General features: G+C 39.4%; 1 protein-coding gene across 1 annotated transcript; it reads right to left on the bottom strand.

Annotated features, from left to right (window-relative positions):
• Positions 1-5,462: 5,462 nt before the first annotated feature.
• LOC146327373 (dehydrogenase/reductase SDR family member 13-like) lies at positions 5,463-13,635 on the bottom strand. The gene is made up of 5 exons (XM_084716801.1): positions 13,460-13,635; positions 10,750-10,868; positions 8,118-8,241; positions 6,408-6,734; positions 5,463-5,871 (listed from the first exon to the last, which is right to left on the bottom strand). The coding sequence occupies exons 1-5, from the start codon at positions 13,581-13,583 to the stop codon at positions 5,612-5,614; spliced, it is 954 nt and encodes a 317-aa protein (XP_084572927.1). The 5' UTR covers positions 13,584-13,635; the 3' UTR covers positions 5,463-5,611.
• Positions 13,636-16,073: the final 2,438 nt, after the last annotated feature.

Genomic DNA, 16,073 nt, shown 5'->3' with positions numbered 1-16,073 from the left:
ATTTTATTTGACTTGATTGCTGCCTAGTGTCAGTGCTGGCATATTAGCAAAGACAAATCAAAGTCCAATTTTAATTTGATGAACTACAGCGGTTTATTTTGACTGTCACATAAGCTCTCTTTACAAAGACTCCTTTTAGAAGGAAAGATAAGAGCAGTTACATAATGTCAGTACACTTCCTTCTTTGTTTTAACACTGCTGTTTACTTTTCTCCAGGGAGATCTGCTGTTGTTACATCATTATCATATGCTGCCATGGAATTTTGTCACGGGCTCAACAGTGTTCTGATGATGCTGAACCAGGAACATGATCATTGCTGGAATCCATTTTCACTATATAGTATCCCCCACTGTCTCCTGCCTCCTCCCACTGTCAGTGGTCTAAGTATGTTCTCTGTTGCATCCAACTCACATCCCATCATATACCTGTTTTACACAGGAACACTGATAACAGTCGGTACTACTATGCTGCAATAATACTACAGGTCCTGACAACCTGCAGTCCTGCATGAGGTGGGATATCCATGGGTACCTGTCAGGTAACCTGCAAAAAGTTTTGTTAGCAAGGGTATGGGCACAGGCTAAAATGAACAAATTGTGGGTGGGCAGCGGGTCAGAACAATAATGACATAATAATAATAATGTACAATATAATGACATTCTTTTTCCTGGAAAAATCAGAAATGAAAATAATTGTGCATTATTTTTAACATTTGAATATGCTAATAATGTCGCCGCATGCAATATTATTGTGAAAGGCTAGCTGCTCGCTACAATTGATGACATAAAGGCAAAAATAGCCAGTGAAGAATACCAAATTGTGGACGATAAGTTGACAGATGTTTGGGAGAAGCTTTGTGTGTTCAGACTGTGAGGATAACATGCCAGTAGCTTTGCTGCTTTTATTAGGTGCTAAAAAGTATTAGCTTTTGATAGCCACAAGCTAAGCACATTGTCACTGTGGAAACACATCAACAGCTGCAGGAACACAACTACTTGTCCCAGAACACAAAAGAGTGACAAGTGATGTATTTAATCAGAGGTCAGGTGGTGGGACTCTGGATTTGACATCAAGAGAATTGCAAGTAATGGGTCGCTTCTAGTGTAAAATTTTGCGTGTGCTGGTGGGTGCAGGTTTACAAAACTGTCCCTGGTCATCAAATGACAATGTCTTTGTTATGCCCCTCACCACCCTCAATCCCCTACATGAGCTAGTGGGGTGGTTTTAGGTGTGACAACAGCAAGAAGCATCCACAAAAGCGACTTGTCTCCAACAAACAATGGCGGCACTTGAAGAGGTTGGTGTAGATACTATGATAGCATCAGTTATATCAGAACAGATGGTTCATCCAATCACCTGCCAAGTGTGAAAGTGCCTGCCCTTTTCCAAACAGTTTCTAAGGACGATTTCCCAGACGGTTCTGTGTAACAAACCATCTGGTGTGACGGGTTAAGTAAGGTGAGGTTCAAGTACTACTTGGTTCAGTTCAGGATCAACGTTTGGGTTATATTAAGTAAGTCATGTGATGCACGTAATGTTATTTAACTTAAAACTTTAGATAATGTTGACCTTTGCTTACACACAGAACCAACTCATCTATCCACCCCTCCTCCATATGCCACCTTCTCACTCTTTACACCACATAAACTGACATGGATGGATTTACATGAAAGTTACTTGAGTCAGGTGCGTCTCATATTGATGCTAAAGGGTGTGTGTGTCTAAGACTCTACATAGAAATGGACAACATGAGAGCTCCCTATAAGTGAAGCCAAAGCCTCTCAATCACACCCTGGTGGCTGGCTGCAGCATAGGTCATAGATCCTGCCTTCCAAATGTTAATAGATGGGACATGGATCAATCTAAAACATCAAAGTAAATGTCAAATAAATGTTTCCCTAAGATGGTTTCTGTTATTTTAGGCAGTTCTTATCACAGTGATGTTTGTTTAAGTGTTCATTTTCCCAATCAGTTTGGTTTGAATTAGTTATTTGATGCTACAATTAGGAATTTCATGACAGTTGAGCTCTGCTCACAACTGAGTCAGCTCTGATGCTGGTCACTACTATCCTGACACACCACATGTTTTGTGACACAGAACCATCTGGGAAGGGCAGGCACTTTCAAAATACGATTGCTCAGTATGTATTCCAGCCTTGTATACAATGATTAGTTACTAGTTGAATGAGCTACCAGTGTGAGACTCATCCACAGAAAACAACAGACACCCAGCAACAGGTTATATATGCTCTATAATTATGCTGTATTTAGCTTCTGAATGATCCCATTCTTTATGTTGACTTATCTGCCTAATTTCCATTTCAGGTTGTCAGCAGGTTATATATTCATTCAAATATTATTATGTTTATTGGGTGGTCTGTCTGTCTGTCTGTGGTTTTATAGGTTTACTTTGCTCTGTCTGATTGCACTGGATGCAGCATTCCCTGCAACAGGACAAGCAAGTAGCACCAGTTATGCAAGCATAGTGTGATCTGCATGTGTTAAACACTAAAAAAGTCCCTTATTGAGAATAACTACAAAACCACCTTGATTAATGTCATCAGTCTCAATTTTATGAATTCTTCTGTGTCTCTCAGAACTAACCTCCAGTGACAATTTAAAATGTCAGACTAAGTAATGTCCCTATTGATAGTGGGATTTGAATGATTCTCATTTATAACGCACTCACAGGTGTTTGCTGCACACACAGTAAACACTTGGCTGCAGGTCTTGCTTTGCAATGCAGATAGTTATATGCATGTCATCAGCTGATCACTGCTGCTGCTTCTGTGTGGAGTTTAGTCACTGGCCAGAGACAGAAAGACCTTATAATATGATGCAATCAAAGATGGCAAAACCACAAATTATAGGTTCAGAACACAACATCTCTCTGACTCAGTTTCAGTGAAGCCAGGTGGATAGATTTCTTGTTAATATGGTGTTTGTTGGGAGTAGAATGGAGAAAAACTGGACCCTTTAAAAATCCATGGAACCATGTTGCATTGGCCAAAAAGCATCATGACTGAGCTCTTGTCCATGATTACAGTGATACAGAGTGTTGCAATAAAGATGCATTTCTGTAGACCAACCCAGACGTTAACATCACCCTTAGCTCACTCATCAAAATCCAAATTAAAGTTATTAACAACTGCTAGGCTAAAAACAAGGCTCACATTGCAGTTAATAGTCAAAATGTTGGTGATTACCAAGGACATCTGAATATTCTTTTTGGGCTGAATTTTAGAGTACTCTGAGTGACACTTTAAAAAAAAACAAAAAAAAACAAACAAAAAAAACATTTAACGTTATCAATTAGGTAATTTTTGCCCAATTTTGCTTTCTGAGTGTATCATAGTTTTGCTAATCGACTAGTCCAAATTAAAAACTCTGTTTAATAGACAATTAAAATAATCGCCCTGGTATTCTCCGACATATTTGATGTCCTAGAACAGTGTTTCTGAACCCTGGTCCTCAGAGCTCACTGCCCTGCATGTTTTAGATGTTTCCCTGCTCCAACACACCTGATTCAAATGATCAGGGCCCCAGAGTTGGAAAACAGCCCGTAAGCTTAAGGGAGACCTTAAGATACAACTTACGATGCACGTAGTGCTACGAAGGCTCTGGGAAACGGGGCCCAGATTGTTTTCAGGCTTCTGCAGAGGCTTGATGGCAAGCTGATCATTTGAATCATGTGTGTTGGAGTAGGGTTGTCCTAGAACAACACAGTCCTTATTTCAGCTGTCTAACCAAAAAGCCATTTAAAAAACGCTGGCTTTGAGACAAGGGAATCAGAGGTTTAAAAACACTGTCTCATTTCCAGATTTCAGGGCTCATTCCTGCAGCATTTGAGGTTTGTTTTGTTTAGTCATTCATTGATTCATTAAAAAAAAAACCCAGCTCTATGTGCAGTATGTCATGCCTTTCTCAAGTATTTGTTCTTACCTTCTTGTAAAAGTCAGTATGAATGCATTAAACAAAGACCACATGCAGCAATTTGGACATGAATATGGTCAGATTGAAGCTGATCCAAGCTTCCAGTTTTGTGCATGAACAAAAGAAGGTACTTTGCCTGATAATCTGATAATCTAGTAAAACTCCTGGAACTTGTTTTCTTAGAAATTTCTCTGACACGGTTATTTCTGTCTAAACAAATACATTTATGATAAAATGACATGCTTCAGTGATGTGTGGGTGTGGTTTGAGTTGATTCAATAGATGGTCTGTCATCAATCAGATTCTTACTTGACATTGTTGAATTCCGCCCACTCTAAACCAGTGAAACTAGAATACCAATGTCTACAGTTAGCAGGTGTGTTCATGAAGAAACCCATCACTTAGAATAACATGCAGTTTCATGGCCTTTGAAAAAAACTCATGCATCTAACATTAACTGTAATAGTTTATTTTCACTGGCCATCAATAATTCAAGATATACAATGCATCAATAAATCTGGAGATTTATTCCATCTTAACAAACTCTTACAAGCTGTTACATAAGCAGTCATTACCTTATCTGTTAGTACACATCTTATGCATGCAACAATACAAAACAATCAAGTGAAACAGTGCTGTAAAAACTACTCTGTTAACTCCAAAGATAGTGCAACTAGCAGACTGGCTGTTTTCTTTAGTTGCACTGGGAGAGGACTGGTGTGGCAGTTAAGGGTCGGCCAGAGAAACATTTATAAAGTGCCTTCAAATGTATCTTCCCACAATTGACCCTTCCTAAGTCCCGCCCCTCTTCAAACCTTGGTCGACTTTCTCCTTTCCTGTTTGCTGTACTTGATATGTCATGTGTTCGTCTCGTCTTTGTTGGAAAAAATCTTGATCAGTCATCTTAACTTGATGCAGATTGGCTAGCTAGAGTTTTGCTGCAGAGCAAAATACACAAAACACAGTGCAAAAGTTAGCTAGCACTTTACTTACATTAGTGAACTTAAAGGACAATTCAGCCCAAAATCAAAAATACATATTTGACCCTGTTGATCATGACCGAGTTACTCAAGATGATCCACACAGCTTGTTGTGAGCAGTTTAATGTAGGAACTACTTATGGTGGAATCTACCAGAACTACTTTCTTTCTGTAGTAGAGTCTACCTTACCTTGCAAGGTAATCAGCGTCCTAGGAGGGACTCTTGGCAGCTACAGGCTTGTTTTTAGCTGTGATGACAGTGACAAGCATCCGTGGAAGTGCTGATCTGATTGGTTAGCCTGTGCTAGACATTATAGACAGATGGTTCATCCAATTACCTGCCGAGTGCTCTGTGAAAGTGCCTGCCCTTTTCCAAGACGTTTCCAAGGACGACTTACCAGATGGTTACATGTAACAAAACACCTGGTGTGTCAGGTTAAGATCTACCAAAACTACCTTAGATTTTACCAGAACTACTTTCTCTCTACAAGAAAGAAAGTAGTTTGTACATAAAACTGCTCACAACAAGGTCTGTGGATTATCGTTACTGGGTCATTAAAGATCAAAGGCAAAAAATGTAGAAAAGAAAGGAGAACATTGACCAAGGTCCCAAAACAGGAGGGGGTACTTAGTAAGTGTTAATTAATATCTAATATAAACAATGACAACCCAGTATCAGCAGTTTGATGGACAGCCCTTTATGCAAGACCGCACAGTCTCTCACTGAGCTCCCACAGCTTCTTGGCTGCAGCGTCATCCCTGGCTTTGTTGTACAATTTTCTCACGGTGCAGTTGGAGAAGTAGCGTCCGCTGAGGGGTTCGAGCCCTGCCTGCAGAGCACAGTGCAGAGTGGTTTGGGCTCCCTGGATGGTGTTCTTGAAGAAAAAGGCAGTCACAGGCATCAGGAGGATTTGAAACACTGAGCTAGTGTTCCTTGCCAGCTCAGAGTTGATAGCACCTACAAAAACACAGTGTCAGTGAGATACACATCCCTAATGATACCAAAGATGATTTTGTTGTCATGTTGTGTGTTGGTGAACCACAAGCGAACTGCAGTATGTTGAAATATTACAATAACACAACAACTTCCAACTGTGATCTACATTTGGCGAGCAGCGCATTATGAATTATTTAGGACTCTGGACTCAAAGTTGAGGACTTGGAACTTGTCAGTCTTGACTTTGAACTTCAGTTCAAAGACTTCAGATTTACTTATGACTTGCAAAACAATGACTTGGTCTCATCTCTGCCAGATTTCGTAGCAATCCTTTCAATATTTGCCAAGATGCTTCAGTCTGGATCAAAGTGATGGACTGACCAACCTCAATTACTGTCCCTAGAGCCTGTCAACTTGTCCTCAGTTTCTGTTGAACTGTATAAGAACTCCCTCCTGTGCTGCATTTTATGCAAGCAGCGCACTGTAAGTCCCCATTTTAACACCTAACTCCTCAGTTGTCTGCATGAGTTGAATGGTGACATCCTCTGAATACTGACCTGGATGGAGGGAGTAGCAGGTGACCTCAGATCCCTGCAGTCTCTTGGCCAGCTCATGGGTGAAGAGGACGTTGCATAGCTTGCTGTCGGAGTAGACCTGGAGAACCTCCATGAACGAGGTCCCCAGTCCCAGAGCTTTGTTCTTGTTCAGGCAGTCAAAATCAATTTTCCCGAAGTTATGCGCCATAGATGACACGGTGACCACCCTGCTCGGTCCGCACTCCTTCAGCCGGTCCAGCAGCAGGTTTGTTAACAGGAAGTGACCAATGTGGTTGACGCCAAACATCATCCCCAGTCCGTCCTCCGTCTGACCCTGCATAAAAATACCTGTGACAAAAACATGGAGAAACCGTTTCTAGACATGGAAACATGAAAACAAGCAAGTCGAGGATTCCTTGACGCAGACAAGCATACACTGTCAGTCCTCCAGCACACATGAAACCCAGACTGGTACATGTCAAGACCATATATAGTCAATGTGCTTCTGAGCAAGAAGTTGCGGACTGTTTGTCCCATTTATAAGCTTTGTTTATGCTCTCAGCAGTGTCCCCAGCTGTGAAGGCACCTCCCAGTTTTTGAGACAAGGTGCCAGCTGCGCTTGCAGGGATTTTTATTTCAAGATGGACAAGTCTGAAGGGTTGTCATAGGCAACTGGACTTGATAGAGTTGCTCAGTTGCTTAGACAACCCTTGCTACGAATACCATGACCTGAATGACTGAGAATCTTCACAGACACACGTTTGAAGGGTTTTTTTTTTCTCACTTTGTTGAATACAAACATCAAACAGGCACCTGTAGAACATGACACACCACAAATAATAATTAATATTTTTTTAATATTAGGATGTCTCAAAGGATTTTAAAAAGCCAGTCAGTTCTTTTTTGAATGCTTTAAAAACAGGAGATCTTCAAAATCTGCATTATTTTGACAGATAATATGATTGCAGTATGATTCACAATTAGTGGAAATGGACATTTTGTCATCCCAATTTTCATTTTCACCGAAAAAAAAAAAAAAAAACTTAAAATCATGATGATGTGACATTTTGTTTGGCTCTGTGCCAAACATCTAAACTGTTTTCTACATCTGGAGAGCAAGATTTATAGGTCATCTCTGTAGCAATACAGTATGTCATTGTAAAGCTGCTCTCTGTACTCAGGGTTCTACTCACAACCTTCTGACAAACTCTTTTGTGAAGAAAGGTTTTGTCAAGGGTTCTTTGTAAGACTTAGGGTTCTATTAAAACCCCTTTTTTTTATCCAAATAAACCTATTTTAGAAGAAGAGAGTGTTCCTCAAGGATTTGTTGAAATCCTTGAAGAACTCTTTCGTCCAGTTTTCATCAAGAGTTCTTTGCACCATAATATAAAAAGACTTCTGATTGGTTTGATACCTGTCATCAGATTAAACCAACAAATTCCACCCACTTTAAACCAGTGAAACCAGAAAATGTTCATGTCTGCAGTTAGAAGGTGTGTTCATATGAAGAATGAAGTATACACACCTGTTCCATTGTCTATTCTGCAGATTTAACTCAGCGCACTTAAGCTCAAACATTTGTAACTGCTGCACAGAATACACCACGTTAAACTCCTCAGGAAAAGCCAGTCTCTCTGCATTACACTATGAAGTTAAAATAAAACTTGAAATAAGCAGTGAAGACAGACAGCAGGGTTTCTGATGCTGCACAGCTGAGATGACCTTTCTAACCTGCATTGTTGATCAAGAGGTCCAGTCTGGGTTCAGACTTCAGGAAGTTTTCAGCAAAACTGCGAACAGACTTGAGACTCCCCAGATCCAACTGCATGAACACCACCTGGTCACTGCCACTCTCCTGTGGGACACATGAAGCACGATTCACACTGAATGAGAAAGAGTGTGTGTGTGTGTTTACATGAAAAATATTATTGCATTTTATTTGCCTCATTGATCAATAATATATATATTATATCAATATTAATCAAGATATATAATTTGAAAATGATGCCAGTTTTATCAGTATACTGATAATGACTAAAGATATAAGATTAAGATATTCAGAGCTGGGGCGACTGGTCAATGTAATCGGTGGCATTGTTACGAAAATATGTCAATTTGTGTAATGAAGGTTGATAAACTGCTGTGAGCTGCTGCGCTCGGTCAGAGGATGGAAGCTGCTGAGAGCCTCGCTGTGATCATCTAAAGTGTGGGAGTATTTTAGACAGAGACGTAACAGTTTGACTCTTTAGCTCCTCAAACTGGACATGTCTTATCACAGCAGGACAAACTGCTGCACATGAGTGCTGGACATGAAGCACAGAGTGACCTGTCCTCCTCCTGCAGCTGCAGCATCATCGTCCTTTTACTTTCTGTCAGCACTCAAGCACCATACATGAGGATTATCAACACTTAAGATAAGATAGAGTAACTTTGTCTAGTAGATGATATCTGCTCACTCTCTCCCTCCCTCACCTGTTTGCTCTTCTGCTGCTGCAGTGTGTGTGACAGTCACACTCTGCTCTGCACAGTAACACACACACACACACAGGAAGAGGGTGCACCTGGTTGGTGTCAACGGTTAGTCTTTGCAGACTCCATCATTAACAACAAGCCACCTACTCACAGCTCAGCTGCTGCTGCAAAAACGGAATTATGGGATGAAAAAATCCAGAACACGACTTGTGTTTCTGGGCGACTTTATAAAACATCCTGCTGATGAAGAAAGTCAACAGATCAGGGCGAGGGAGGCGTGCAGGGCGAGCCTCTGTGTGTGTGTGTGTGTGTGTGCACAGTAAGAGTAACCAGAGGTTTCCAGGTGTGTGAGTGAGGAGAAGAGAAGACTAAAACTGTGATATGCCATATGATTAGTGGATTAGTGATTAGTTTTCATATTCACTGACAAAAAAAACACTATTAAAATCATGATGATGTGATAACTATTAAAGTCTGTAACAAACAAACAGGTTCTACAACAAACATGTTACATCTGAAGAACAAGATTTTTAGGTCAGCTCATCTGTGCAGCACTACAGTGCTTCATTATAATGCTGTCTTCTCAGACATTTTTCCTTTATCAAAACAATTGCAATATTATTCTGATTCTGCAATTTGGATATTGCACTTGGCCATACTGCAATTTTACAGCAATTGCAATTAATTGTACAGCCCTAGTAAGCAGATGAAAGTAGTTTGTGACTAAACATTAAATGAAAGGGAAAAGTAAAATAAAAATAGTGAAATAAGAAATAAACCACTAAAATTATAAAATAATGTTATAGTTATTATATTAATTCTTAAATCCAAACACACCACAGAACACCAAAGAACCCAAAGACTTTTAGTTTGATCTGGCCTTTGTCCCACCTGCTAACATGGAGGGGGCGGGTTTAAGACCTATACTGCAGCCAGCCACCAGAGGGCGATCAGGACGTTTTGGCTTCAATTTTGGGGAGCTATCATCTTTATCTATCTATCTTTATATACAGTCAATGGAATTGACCAGCACTCACAGTGATATAGTTAGGGCTGCAACTAATGATTGTTTTCATAAATAATCAATTAATCGGTCGATTATTTTCTCTAGAAAATGTTCAAAAATGTCCATCAGTGTTTCCTGGAACTAAAGATGTCCTCAAATGTCTTGTTTGACTCAAAACGTAAAGATATTCAGTTTACTGTCATATAGGAGTAAAGAAAGCAGAAAATATTCATGTCTGAGAAGCTGAAATCAGAGGATTTGAACTTTTATTTCTTACTTTTCTTCCTTAAAATTACTCAAACCTATTAATCGATCATCAAAATACTAAGTGATTAATATCAAAATCAATTAATCTTGCAACTCTAATATAGATATCAACATTTACTTCTGTCTTGATGAAAACTGACACAGGGACATTTAGTATATGCCTACACAACATGGTAAAAAGTCATATTGCAATTATTGGACTGAAACAGCAATTGCAATATGCGATATGATTAGTGGGAATGATCATTTTACTTCATTATTTTCATTTTTACTGAGGTCTGTATCAAACCAACATGTTTTCTTTTATCTAAAGAACAAGATTTGTTGGTCAGATCATCTCTGCAGCACTACAGTACTTCATTACAATGCTGTTTTCTCACACATTTTTCCTTTTTCATAAAATTGACATTTGTTTCTGGTTCAGTTTAGATTGTGGCCATATTACACTCTTAATTCAATTGCGATTAATTGTGCAGTCCTGCTCTTCACAGAGCAAGTGTCTGTATGACAGAGTTCCCACAGACTCGTCAGTTAAGTTTTCAGGACAGGGATCCTTCTTTATAGTGTCAGTAAATCAGTCGATCTCAACAGAGGAAACAGAGCAGGACCTCTACTCACCCTCTTGACATCCTCGAGAGCAGCCTCTCCTCTCAGCTGGCTGCGACAGGCCAGGATCACTCTGGCTCCTCTTTTAGCCAGATCGATGGCTGTGGTCTTCCCGATGCCCGTGTTACTGCCTGGAGGGGAAGGTTAGAGACATGAGTGAGTCCAACATATGTGGAAACTTATCGCACTCAGAGTCCAGACCTCCACAAAGGCTGCACAATACTTTAAATAATATCAGCTTCATAATTTCTGGGAGTTTTTCATGTAAATGGATGCTGGATCTGCATAAAATAGACAAACTGAACTGAACTGAACTGAATGAAGACTCAAACTACACTGACTCATAAAACAAGATGTATTCAAGCTCCAATTCAGTGACTCAGAGGACAGATAATAGTTACAGATTATGATTTTTAAATTCTTTAATAAACACAAACTATTGTGCACAGTATCAGTAAAATACTGTAAAATATATATGATAAAAACATTCTAAAAAATATCAAATCAAACATCAAGTTGGGCGTTTTAGGCTGAACTTTTGTCACTTGGAAGCTCCTTTATATTAGAGGACAGTATATTTTGGAGTTGTCACGATACCAGAATTTTAAACCTTGATACAATATAGATAAAAACAATACTCTATAACTCTTCCAATACCACACCCAAAAAGAAACAAGTCCTCAACACAGAAAATAGTCTCTTCATTTAACAATAAATAAATGAGCGACCTGAAAAGCTGTGAGAAAATTTTAAATTTCTCACCAACTTCTTTCATTCTTCTTCGAATCAACCTCAAACAGTTTAGTTCCACCTCCAGTCATGTTTTAAACAATATGACATGCTCTGCAGTAAGTAATAATTCTGTCTGATATGTATTTTTTGCAAAGTTCAAATATCTTGTTAAAATGTCTTACATATAGCTCTTAGGGATGTCCTGATACAACTTTTTCACTTCCGATATGATACCGATATTGCAGCCTTGAGCATTGGCCGATATCGATCCGATACGATATCATCACGAATCATACATACTTTTATTACTTTTTTTGTGGTGTGGAATGTTAGAAAAGGCTTGATCAAGTGATGTTTCTCAAACAAGAGAACAATCGTCAGCAACCAGAGTCATCCTATGGATAGAAGTGCTGGAGTGGAAAATGAACTGCTTATCGGAGCGTTTATATCTGAGATTTTAGATGCAGTCCGATAAAATCCAATACTCGATTTTGGCTGATATCGGACCGATATCCGATATCAATATTGGATCGGGACACCCCTATTAGCTCTTCACCTTGATTTCATTTAGTCTTCAAGGATTCATAAATATGCAAATAGTCCCCATTGTCTTTTTTTTTTTTTTACAAAAACTGTCCACAGTGAGCTTTCATTATTGTCATTATTATTCACTTTAACCTCAAAGAGTTCATTCAACAATTTCTGAAATACAATTTTTCTGTGTTTGTAAAACTCAAAGATTCAAGTTTATCTCAGGAAGAAAAGTAAACTATCTACACGTTATCAGCCGGTAAAACTTTTTCAGAACTTGAGAGTTTGAGTTGGGCTTAAAACTCAAAAATCTACTGAAGTGAGCTGCATTCAACTTCTGAGTCTCCTCAGCTTTTGTTTTTACAGCAAACCAAATTTCAGACAGGAAAAAAAGACTACACTGAACTGAGGTCTTGCATGAAGATTTGCTGTGTGCCACCCCCTCACTCTGCACCCTTTACTGTCACTCTTCAGCCGTCTCCAGGTCATCATCTGGATATTCAAAAAAGTAACTGTAGATTTAAACAAGATGTAATCACATTACAAATGCATTTAGTAAAAACAGGGATTATTGGTAGGATTACAATTTTAAAACAGAGAATGATATCCCACCATGCACAGTGCACACACAGCTGACAACTTTTAATTTTAAAAAGTTCTCTGATTTCAGCTTCTTACATGTGAATATTTTCTGGTTTCTTTACTCCTCTCTGACAGTAAACTGAATCTTTTTGACTTGTGGACAAAACAAGACATTTAAGGACGTCATCTTGAGCTGATCAACATTTTTCACCATTTTCGGACATTTAATGGACCAAACAACTAAGAGAAAATAATCAACCGATTAATCAATGACGAAAATAATCGTTAGTTGCAGTCCTAAAAACACTATATCAGGCTAAACAATTTCACCATATTTTACATTGAGGTAATCCAAAAAGTAATCAAGTTACATAAATTACTTAAATATCGTGATACTTGGATTATGTTGTGATTACATTTTTAACAGGTAATTAACTGTATCAAATACATTTTTACAGTAATTCTCCCAATGCTAAAGGAAAAAAGGCCCAAAAACTATATTTGAAAAAAGTTTGATAATCACTTCTGTTATGTCATGTTCATGACAGTTTATGCTGATTACAGATTAAAAGTCTGTCTCTCGACCTGAGCGACCTGATATGACCCCAGCTTCGCTTTCAGCAGCTTTAATGTCCAGTCTTCATAACGAAGACATTTCAAACTATGTCACCTCTGCATTAAAATGACAGAAGTGACGCACTGGTGTTTTTGTGCTTTCAGGCTCGTCTCGTCATTCAGAGTTCTTATAACTGCTGTATGAGCTGCTTCTGAACGCATCATTTGAATGTTGTGATGTCGCTCACGTAACCAGCGAAAGTGCACAAAGTTCGCGAGCCACCTCTGCTGACACACAAGAGTCAACCGTCCGTCCACTCACCGGTCACGATCACGGTCTTCCCATGCAGCTTTGCGTCGCTCGTGCAGCTCTTCCCCTTCACCACGATCTGTCGGTAAATGTAGGCAGCTCCTACGATCACACCGAGCACCAGCAGCAGGTACATGCTTCCAGCCTCAGCAGCGTCTCACACCACACTGGCTGCACTGAGGAAGTCGCACGCTCACATATTCAAACAAACACACCCATTTCCTGGCGGGGCGGGGCGATGTGTGTCTATTATCAGGGTACAGCAGACTGGAGGGACCACGTGACTCACTGTTGGGGACACAGACGGAGTTTGTTGGACGGGAATGTTATGTGGAATCAAAATAATAAGTCACAAAAAAGTTCTCGTCTTCCTCCTGGCCAGTGTCGTCCAACAGGACAGCAGCAGCGCCACCTGCTGTTACGGATCCGTATATGTCCAGACCTGCACAAAGACAGAGCTGCTCTTTTATAATATAATAATAATAAACTTTATTTATATAGCACTTTTCTTAACAAGGTTACAAAGTGCTGTACAGAAAAAAATAAAAAATATGAGCAGCCAAAACAAAGAAAGAAACAGCAAGTAAAGCAACACACCATCAAAGCACAAGGAGTTAAAAAATGCAGAAGGTGAAATCACATCACAAGTACAGAGATAAAAACTGGTTTAAAAAAAATAAGTGATATAAATAAAAATAAATAAATAAATTAACCAAGCCAGAGCAGTGTGGGAAAACCACATGACTTGGATCAGCAGTTTGCAAAACCTTTCCTATAAAGGAAGGTTTTCAGCAAAGATTTAAAAGAAGCTAATGAAGTAGCCTGCCTAATTTCGATAGGGAGACTGTTCCAAAGCTGTGGGGCTCTGACAGCAAATGCCCGGTCACCTTTGGACACGAGCCGGGATCTGGGGACAACCAGGAGAGCAGCATCCATAGACCTCAGTGACCGCTGAGGCACATAGCGGATCAAAAGGTCCTTCAAATAATTCGGAGCAAGGCCGTTTAATGCTTTAAAAGTTAACAGAAGAATTTTAAAGTCAATACGAAATAAAACTGGAAGCCAGTGTAAGTTGGCAAGCACTGGAGTAATGTGTCCAAATTGTTTTGTGCCTGTTAAAATTCGAGCAGCAGTGTTTTGAACTAATTGGAGACGATGGATGGAGCTCAGGTTGATCCCAGCATAAAGTGCATTGCAGTAATCTAATCTAGAAAAAATAAAAGTGTGAATAATTTTGTGCAAATCAGTAGAGGACAAGAAAGATCTTATCTTTGAGATTTTTTTGAGCTGATAAAAGCAAGACTGGACCACACTTTTAACATGAGCCTCAAAACCAAGGTCTGCATCAAAAATCACACCAAGATTTTTTGCTGTCTGCTTAACATTTTGATTAAGAGAGCCAAGTTTGCTGAGAGGTGGGCTTGTGGGGTGTATTTGACCTACTATTAAGACCTCTGATTTATCATCATTAAGTTTTAAAAATTTTTGTGACATCCAGCATTTTATATCGTTGAGGCAGGCATAAAGATTATCTAAAGCACTGGAGTTAGTGGATTGTAGGGGGACATATAACTGTGTATCATCTGCATAACAGTGATGGGAGATACCATGGTTTTCAATGATCTGGCTCAGAGGGAGCATGTAGATTGAAAACAGCAGAGGGCCAAGGATGGACCCTTGCGGAACACCACAGTTAATCTGAGTGACAGAGGAACAAACATTTGATATCATGACTGAACTGGTTCTATTAGACAGATAAGAGTGCAGCAGTTGAAGGGCATTTCCCTTAATACCAACCCAAGCTTCTAAACGGTGCAAAAGGATGGCGTGATCAATTGTATGGAATGCGGCACTCAAATCTAAGAGCACGAGGACAGAGCAGTCACCTCTGTCTGCTGTTAAAAGTAGATCATTACAGACCTTCACCAAGGCTGTCTCTGTGCTGTGGCGAGCTCTAAAACCAGACTGAAAACTGCTAAAAATATTGTTGTTATGCATAAATGAGATTAATTGGATTGAGATAACTTTTTCCAGTACTTTCGATAGGAAAGGTAATTTAGAAATGGGTCTATAATTGTCTAATACTAGTGGGTCCAGGCTTGGTTTTTTCAGTAGTGGTTGAATTATTGCATGTTTAAGACTGTTAGGAAAGTTGCCAGTGGTCAGAGAGCAGTTAATAATTTGTACAATAAGAGGAGCAATGGTGGGAAGGACCTGCTTTAAAAACTTAGTTGGTAAACAGTCTTAAACACAAGTGGAAGAGTTCATTTGGCTAATTATTTTACTGAGCTCAGTGATATCAGTAGGGTCAAACTGGGTGAGGGAGGCAGGATTATTGTAGGCGATGGCTAGATGCTGCGAATTTGGTACAATCTTGGACCGAATAGCTATTATCTTACCAGTGAAATGCGAAGCAAATTTCTCTACCCAAGCATTTCCAGGTTCAAAATCCACAGTGGTTGGAAGATTTAGAACAGAATCAATGACTTTGAATAATATTTTGGGGTTATGAGAGTTTTTTGATATAATTTGAGAGAAATAAGCTGATCTTGCATCATTCACAGCTGACTGATAGCTTATCATGAGTTCTTTCAAGGTGGTAAGAATGACAGGTGATTTAGTTTGT

This window comes from Lutjanus erythropterus, chromosome 4 (assembly GCF_056507025.1).
Source record: "Lutjanus erythropterus isolate fLutEry1 chromosome 4, fLutEry1.hap2, whole genome shotgun sequence".
NCBI classification, from domain to species: domain Eukaryota; kingdom Metazoa; phylum Chordata; class Actinopteri; order Lutjaniformes; family Lutjanidae; genus Lutjanus; species Lutjanus erythropterus.
Note: the sequence above shows the minus strand (reverse complement) of the source record. Positions and strands in the feature narration are given on the sequence as shown.

What these genes read in the sequence shown, in the direction of transcription:
- LOC146327373 (XM_084716801.1), bottom strand. Translation starts at nt 13,583, where the DNA reads ATGTACCTGCTGCTGGTGCTCGGTGTGATCGTAGGAGCTGCCTACATT. An exon ending in CTCTCGAGGATGTCAAGAGG is followed by an intron (nt 8,242 to 10,749) that starts GTGAGTAGAGGT and finishes TGTGTCCCACAG; the next exon opens with GAGAGTGGCAGTGACCAGGT. An exon ending in CCTCTTGATCAACAATGCAG is followed by an intron (nt 6,735 to 8,117) that starts GTTAGAAAGGTC and finishes TTTTTGTCACAG; the next exon opens with GTATTTTTATGCAGGGTCAG.